This window comes from Salmo salar, chromosome ssa18 (genome assembly GCF_905237065.1).
Source record: "Salmo salar chromosome ssa18, Ssal_v3.1, whole genome shotgun sequence".
Taxonomy (NCBI): Eukaryota; Metazoa; Chordata; class Actinopteri; order Salmoniformes; family Salmonidae; genus Salmo; species Salmo salar.
Window position 1 is genome coordinate 78,573,586 of NC_059459.1, and position 9,002 is coordinate 78,582,587.

The window sequence follows — 9,002 nt, forward strand, 5'->3', positions numbered from 1 at the left end:
GCAGATCCTCTCAAGCTCTGTCAGGTTGGATGGGGAGCGTTGCTGCACAGGTATTTTCAGAAAAGAGACACGTGAAAAGATTCTGGGGATGAACGTAGACATCTTCAATATGTACCCATTGTTTTTTATATATACAGTTGAAGTCGGAAGTTTACATACACTTAGGTTGGAGTCATTAAAACTCGTTTTTCAACCACTCCACAAATTTCTTGTTTACAAATTATAGTTTTGGCAAGTCGGTTAGGACATCTACTTTGTGCATGACACAAGTCATTTTTCCAACAATTGTTTACAGACAGATTATTTCACTTATAATTCACTGTATCACAATTCCAGTGGGTCAGAAGTTTACATACACTAAGTTGACTGTGCCTTTAAACTGCTTGGAAAATTCCAGAAGATGATGTCATGGCTTTAGAAGCTTCTGATAGGCTAATTGACATCATTTGAGTCAGTTGGAGGTGTACCTGTGGATGCATTTCAAGGCCTACCTTCAAACTCAGTGCCTCTTTGCTTGACATCATGGGAAAATCTAAAGAAATCAGCCAAGACCTCAGAAAATTAATTGTAGACCTCCACAAGTCTGGTTCATCCTTGGGAGCAATTTCCAAACGGCTGAAGGTTCCACGTTCATCTGTATAAACAATAGTACGCAAGTATAAACACCATGGGCCCACGCAGCCGTCATACCGCTCAGGAAGGAGATGCGTTCTGTCTCCTAGAGATGAACGTAGTTTTGTACGAAAAGTGCAAATCAATCCCAGAACAACAATAAAGGACCTTGTGAAGATGCTGGAGGCAACAGGTACAAAAGTATCTATATCCACAGTAAAACAAGTCCTGAATCCACATAACCTGAAAGGCCGCTCAGCAAGGAAGAAGCCATTGTTCCTAAACCGCGATAAAAAAGCCAGACTACGGTTTGCAACTGCACATGGGGACAAAGATCGTACCTTTTGGAGAAATGTCCTCTGGTCTGATGAAACAGAAATAAAACTGTTTGGCCATAATGACCATCGTTATGTTTGAAGGAAAAAGGGGGAGACTTGCAAGCCAAAGAACACCATCCCAACCGTGAAGCACGGGGGTGGCAGCATCATGTTGTGGGGGTGCTTTGCTGCAGGAGGGACTGGTGCACTTCACAAAATAGATGGCATCATGAGGGAAGAAAATTATGTGGATACATTGAAGCAACATCTCAAGACATCAGTCAGGAAGTTAAAGCTTGGTCGCAAATGGGTATTCCAAACGGACAATGACCCCAAGCATACTTCTAAAGTTGTGGCAAAATGGCTTAAGGACAACAAAGTCAAGGTATTGGACTGGCCATCACAAAGCCCTGACCTCAATCCTATAGAACATTTGTGGGCAGAACTGAAAAAGCGTGTGCGAGTAAGGAGGCCTACAAATCTGACTCTGTTACAGCAGCTCTGTCAGGAGGAATTTACCAAAATTCACCCAACTTATTGTGGGAAGCTAGTGGAAGGCTACCCGAAACCTCTGACCCAAGTTAAACAATTTAAAGGCATTGCTACCAAATACTAATTGAGTGTATGTAAACTTCTGACCCACTGGGAACGTGATGAAAGAAATAAAAGCTGAAATAAATAATTCTCACTGCTATTATTATTTCACTTTCTTTAAAATAAAGTGTTGATCCTAACTGACCTAAGACAGGGAATTTTTACAAGGATTAAATGTCAGGAATTGTGAAAAACTGAGTTTAAATGTATTTTTGGCTAAGGTGTATGTAAACTTCCTACTTCAAATGTGTGTGTGTATATATATATATATATATATTACTGTATAGTTGTATGTTTATCTCACATAATGTAATTTAACTGTATGTTTAGCTCACATAATGTACTTTAACTGTATGAAATAAGGTGTCTGTAATAGAATAAATGTGACAACAATGAATGTAGACATTAATAAATGTATTATAGATTCTAAATCATTTTGTACCATGAGGTGACTTCAACACAGCGCCCCCTAACAGTCATCTAGTGTATATACATCGTTGGTATATATACCCATTGATTACAACTCACCTGAAATGAACGCACCCATCTCGCGATGGTTAAGAAAACCACCATGTCAAATGTCTACTGATTGCTGATGATCTGGTGCTTCTGTCCCCAACCAAGGAGGACCTACAGCAGCACCTAGATCTTCTGCACAGATTCTGCCAGACCTGGGCCCTGACAGTAAATCTCAGAGAGACAAAAATAATGATGTTCCAAAAAAGGTCCAGTTGCCAGGACCACAAATACTAATTCCATCTAGACACCGTTGCCCTAGAGCACACAAAAAAACTATACATACCTCGGCCTAAACATCAGTGCCACAGGTAACTTCCACAAAGCTGTGAACGATCTGAGAGACAAGGCAATAACGGCCTTCTATGTCATCAAAAAGAACATACAATTCAACAAACCAATTAGGATCTGGCAAAAAATGACTTGAATCAGTTATAGAAACCATTGCCCTTTATGGTTGTGAGGTCTGGGGTCCGCTCACCAACCAAGAATTCACAAAATGGGACAAACACCAAATTGAGACTCTGCATGCAGAATTCTGCAAAAATATCCTCCTTGTACAATGTAAAACACCAAATAATGCATGCAGAGCAGAATTAGGCCGATACCTGAAAATTATCAAAATCCAGAAAAGAGACGTTAAATTCTACAACCACCTAAAAGGAAGTGATTCCCAAACCTTCCACAACAAAGCCATCACCTACTGAGAAATTAACCTGGAGAAGAGTCCACTAAGCAAGCTGGTCCTGGGGCTCTGTTCACAAACCCCACAGAGCCCCAGGACAGCAACACAATTAGACCCAACCAAATCATGAGAAAACAAAAAGATAATTACTTTATACATTGGAATGAACTTACAAATAAAAACAGAGCAAACTAGAATGCTATTTGGCCCTAAACAGAGAGTACACAGTGGCAGAATACCTGACCACTGTGACTGACCCAAAATTAAGGAAAGCTTTGACTATGTACAAATTCAGTGAGCATAGCCTTGCTATTGAGAGAAGACAGGCTATGAATGAGGTGGAAACTGCCACAAGAAAAGGGCAACCAGTGAAGCAGAAACACCATACAACCCATATTTATGTTGATTTATTTTCCCTTTTATACTTTAACTATTTGCACATAGTTACAACACTGTATAAAGACATATGATATTTGAAATGTCTTTATTCTTTTGGAACTCTTTGAGTGTAATATTTACTGTTAATTTTGTATTGTTTATTTCACTTTTTGTTTATCTATTTCACTTGCTTTGACAATGTAAACATGTGTTTTCCATGTCAATAAAGACCTTTGAATTGAATTGAATTGAATTGAATTGAATTGAGAGGGAGAGAGGACACACCACTGGAGAGATACGGCGCACTGGTAATGAACGGTAACGGCTACTAACCGGGTTGATACAGATGATTCCTTCACAAACAAAGCGCGTGTGGACACCAGGCACGAGAACGTGAGCGAGGCTCGAATCAATAGCGGAAAGTGTTTACCTCGTCTGTGAGACACGGTATAGACACGCGCAGAGGCGAGGGAAGGAAGGAAGGGAGGAAAGGGGGTGAGAAGGAGGAAAGACAGACAGTGGTGAACAATCGGTGGGTGTATCTTAGCTCGAGGAACAGAAGGAGCGGAGAGGAGGTCGGATAAAACGATAAACGTTGCCCTTTTTTGTTGTTGTACATTTTAAAGATGGGGGAGTGAAAGAGCGTGTGCGCCCGTCGTGTCATAACGCATCCACCGACTAGCCCAAGACAAGCGCGCCACCGTCCGTCCATGGCGTAAAAAACAGGGGGTAAGTCTACATAAATATAACTGAAATAATTAAATAATTCGCTGTGGCGAGAAGAGCGTCATCCGCAGTGTGTCTCTCTCTCCTTGCACCACCTAAGTGCAGCGGAGACAGAAGAGAGACGAGGATACAGCAGGGAGGGGAGAGAGAGAGAGAGAGACCACTTCCCTTACCGAATCAAGGAGAGAGGAGACGCTTCTTGCAGACAGAAAAAAACGGGAATATAGCTAACGCATCTGTGACCAACCGGCACTGCGAAGGTTTTGGAGGTGTTTTTAACGGTGAGCAGGGATTCGGTGTTGCAGCGGCCTACCTGAAGAACCGCACATGTCGGCACGTTCGAGCACCCCATCTCCATCCCCGCCCTGCGCGGAGCCCTATTCGGTCTGAAACGGCAGGGCCAGGCAGTTTTTTTTTCCCGAATAACGGAACCGTTCACGGAACCGGGGAACAGTGATGCGTTATCGAAGCGGAATCAGATCGACGATTTTATGATATGAGTCTGTTATGACCTAATCAGTTCATGATTTATTATTCATTGATGTGGACGGACCAATCAAACGACTGATTTTATGGATTCGTGTTGTTGACGTTTTCTTGAATGGAATGATTCCAATCACCTCCGGTAGACCTGCTTTCTCGGTGTGATGTGCTTTATGTAAGGATCCATAGGCTATAGGCTAGGCTATATCCATGACAGAAATATATAAATAAATACCAAATTTAGGCCGATGACAGGCTGATGACGCCAATACGGCAAAGCAACCCTCACAGTTGTAACCTAAATAATCCACGTGCTTCTTCATGTCTATCAATAGATACAAGGATCATTTCCGTTAGATCAATGCGTTTGTCTTTGTCTGTGTAAAAATATGTTTCGTTATTTCAAAAAGGACTGGAGCAACGTTTTTTTCCTCCCTCCGCTGTATTGAGACGGTATAGGCAGCAGACAGGCAGTCACAAGGTGCGAAACGAATTGAACTTCAAGCAACAGCAGAACGAACACACACACACAGCCTATTTATTTTACCGTCCTGTCCTTTAACCTTCCACCCATCCATCTCTGGACTGCAGCACTCCGTCTCTATCCCTCCCTCCTTCCTCCCTCCTTCCTCCCTCCTCTATCTAATTCCTCACCCAATGTTCTATTCCCAGGTGATTCATTTTGATTTAAAAAAAAAAAAACGTATTGGGTGTATCTATAAGGGATAAAAAAGAAAAGAAACGGTTTTTCGCCTCCATCCTGTACACCTCTCCTTCACTATAATATCATTGGTGCATCTGGTCACACACCACACACACACACCGGCCGCTCGCTAACACGGCACGGCAACGATGGAGACGACTAAACTACCCCCGACCAGCCCTTCCTCCCCGACCACCGGGTTCTCGGTCCCGTCAGCGGAGAAGGTGGATGGGTTTCCCCGGCGGTCGATGCGCAGAGCCCGGCAGAGGCGCTCCCACTCCTCGTCCCAGTTCCGCTACCAGAGCTCCCAAGTCGAGCTGACGCCGCTGCCGCTTCTCAAAGGTGGGTTGTAATAGTCCTACCTCCTCGTCAAGGTCTATTCTGTTTAGGCCTGTCGTAGGAGGATACTATTTTAAGTCATATACCTCCTTGTCAATGTATTTGATCTATGTCTTGTCTTATTCTATGACTTAGAGAAAAAGGTGTTATCTTCAACCTAAAAGGGCTCATCAGCTGTCCCCATAGGAGAACCCTTTGAAAAATACATTTTGGTTCTAGGTAGTAAGTACCCTTTTGTATTCCACGTAGAACCTTTTCCACACAGGGCTCTGCATGGAACCCAAATGGGTTCTACCTGGAACCAAAAAGAGTTGTACCTATAGAACCAAAAATGGGTCTCCTATGGGGACAGCCAAAGAACCCTTTTGGAACCATTTATTTTAAGAGTGTACTCTCCAACCCTGTTCCTGGAGAGATACCTTCCTGTAGGTTTTAACTCCAACCCTGTTCCTGGAGAGATACCCTCCTGTAGGTTTTAACTCCTACCCTGTTCCTGGAGAGATACCCTCCTGTAGGTTTTAACTCCAACCCTGTTCCTGGAGAGATACCCTCCTGTAGGTTTTAACTCCAACCCTGTTCCTGGAGAGATACCCTCCTGTAGGTTTTAACTCCAACCCTGTTCCTGGAGAGATACCCTCCTGTAGGTTTTAACTCCAACCCTGTTCCTGGAGAGATACCCTCCTGTAGGTTTTAACTCCAACCCTGTTCCTGGAGAGCTACCTTCCTGTATGTTTTAACTCAAATCAAATCAAATTGTATTTGTCACATACACATGGTTAGCAGATGTTAATGCGAGTGTAGCGAAATGCTTGTGCTTCTAGTTCCGACCATGCAGTAGTATCTAACAAGTAATCTTACCTAACAATTTCACAACAACTACCTTATACACACAAGTGTAAAGGAATGAATAAGAATATGTACATATAAATATATGGATGAGTGATGGCCAAACGGCATAGGCAAGATGCAGTAGATGGTATAGAGTACAGTATATACATATGAGATGAGTAATGTAGGGTATGTAAACATGATATAAAGTGGCATTGTTTAAAGTGACTAGTGATACCTTTCTTAAATCCATTTATTAAAGTGGCCAGAGATTTGAGTCAGTATGTTGGCAGCAGCCTCTCTATGTTAGTGATGGCTGTTTAACAGTCTGATGGCCTTGAGATAGAAGCTGTTCTTCAGTCTCTCGGTTCCAGCTTTGATGCACCTGTATTGACCTCGCCTTCTGGATGATAGCGGGGTGAACAGGCAGTGGCTCGGGTGGTTGTTGTCCTTGATGATCTTTTTGGCCTTCCTGTGACATCGGGTGGTGTAGATGTCCTGGAGGGCAGGTAGTTTGCACCCAGTGATGCTTTGTGCAGACCTCACTACCCTCTGGAGAGCCTTACAGTTGTGGGCAGAGCAGTTGTCGTACCAGGTGGCGATACAGCCCGACAGGATGTTCTCGATTGTGCATCTGTAAAAGTTTGTCAGGGTTTTGGGTGACAAGACACATTTCTTCAGCCTCCTGAGGTTGAAGAGGCGCTGTTGCGCCTTCTTCACCACGCTGTCTGTGTGGGTGGACCATTACAGTTTGTCTGTGATGTGTAAGCCAAGGAACTTAAAACTTTCCACCTTCTCCACCACTGTCCCATCGATGTGGACAGGGGGCTGCTCCCTCTGCTGTTTCCTGAAGTCCACGATCATCTCCTTTGTTTTGTTGACATTGAGTGTGAGGTTATTTTCCTGACACCTCACTCCGAGGGCCCTCACTTCCTCCTTGTAGGCCGTCTCGTCGTTGTTGGTAATCAAGCCTACCACTGTAGTGTCGTCTGCAAATTTGAGGATTGCGTTTGAGGTGTGCATGGCCACGCAGTCATGGGTGAACAGGGAGTACAGGAGAGGGCTGAGAACGCACCCTTGTGGGGCCCCAGTGTTGAGGATCAGTGGGGTGGAGATGTAGTTTCCTACCCTCACCACCTGGGGGCAGCCCGTCAGGAAGTCCAGCACCCAGTTGCACAGGGCGGGGTAGAGACCCAGGGTCTCGAGCTTAATGACGAGTTTGGAGGGTACTATGGTGTTAAATGCTGAGCTGTGGTCGATGAACAGTATTCTTACATAGGTATTCCTCTTGTCCAGATGGTTTAGGGCAGTGTGCAGTGTGATTGCGGAGAGCCCGCAGGTTTTGGTAGCGGGCCGTTGCAGTGGCACTGTATTGTCCTCAAAGCGAGCAATGAAGTTGTTTAGTCTGTCTGGGAGCAAGACATCGTGGTCCGCGACGGGGCTGGTTTTCCTTTTATAGTCCATGATTGACTGTAGACCCTGCCACATACCTCTCGTGTCTGAGCCGTTGAATTGCGACTCTACTTTGTCTCTATACTGACGCTTAGCTTGTTTGATTGCCTTGCAGAGGGAATAGCTAAACTGTTTGTATTCGGTCATGTTTCCGGTCACCTTGCCCTGATTAAAAGCAGTGGTTCACGCTTTCAATTTTGCGCGAATGCTGCCATCAATCCATGGTTTCTGGTTGGGGAAGGTTTAAATAGACGCTGTGGGTACAACATCACCAATGCACTTGCTAATAAACTCACTCACCGAATCAGCGTATTCATCAATGTTATTGTCCGACGCTATGCGGAACATATCCCAGTCCACGTGATCGAAGCAATCTTGAAGCGTGGAATCTGATTGGTCGGACCAGCGTTGAACAGATCTGAGCGCGGGTGCTTCCTGTTTTAGTTTCTGTCTATAGGCTGGGAGCAACAAAATGGAGTCGTGGTCAGATTTTCCGAAAGGAGGGCGGGGGAGGGCCTTATATGCGTCGCGGAAGTTAGAATAACAATGATCCTCTCTGTTCCATGGAGAGATACCTTCCTGTAGGTTTTAACACCCAACCCTGTTCCTGGAGAGATACCTTCCTGTAGGTTTTAACTCCTACCCTGTTCATGGAGAGATACCCTCCTGTAGGTTTTAACTCCTACCCTGTTCCTGGAGAGATACCCTCCTGTAGGTTTTAACTCCTACCCTGTTCCTGGAGAGATACCCTCCTGTAGGTTTTAACTTCTACCCTGTTCATGGAGAGATACCCTCGCCCAACACCAGTTGTAATTAGCCTGATGCAGCTTATCAACCAGTTAACTATTAGAATCATGTGCGCTAGAATACGGTTGGAGCTACTAGTTGTAGTTCTAGTTGTAGTTCTAGTTGTAGTTCTAGTTGTAGTTCTAGTTGTAGTTCTAGTTCTAGTTGTAGTTGTAGTTCTCATATTAAGCACGATAGAATAATAACATACAACTATCATTATTATAAGAATCTCGATTTATTTAGAGTGAAACATCCCTGTAGGTAAAACCCAGGGAGGAGTGCTGATCTAGGATGAGTTTTGTCTTTGAGATAATAATGAATAGGAATAAAGGGAACCTGGTCCCAGATCAGGTCTGCTAATCTGAGACGCTTTGTGACTACAGGCTCCGTATTATAATAACAATATCATTGGATTTAGAATAATACAGTACTAGAGCTCCACGTCTCCCTCAGACTGGCTGTTAGCCTTGCACTCCTGCCCAGCTTTGATGTCCTCCCCTGGGGCTACAGCATCAGCCTTCCTCTCTGGTCATGGGTCTCCATGCTTTAGCTAACATGCTAACGATGCTAAGGTCACATT

The 9,002-nt window shown here is 44.2% G+C and overlaps 1 protein-coding gene across 1 annotated transcript in view; it reads left to right on the plus strand.

Annotated features, from left to right (window-relative positions):
- Positions 1-3,420: 3,420 nt before the first annotated feature.
- ppp2r5b (protein phosphatase 2, regulatory subunit B', beta) overlaps positions 3,421-9,002 on the plus strand; it is a 49,216-nt gene continuing 43,634 nt past the window's right edge. Inside the window, exon 1 of the mRNA XM_045700536.1 lies at positions 3,421-5,356. Within this exon, the coding sequence (XP_045556492.1) occupies positions 5,164-5,356 (193 nt within the window). The 5' untranslated portion in view covers positions 3,421-5,163. The remainder of the gene's footprint in view (positions 5,357-9,002) is intronic.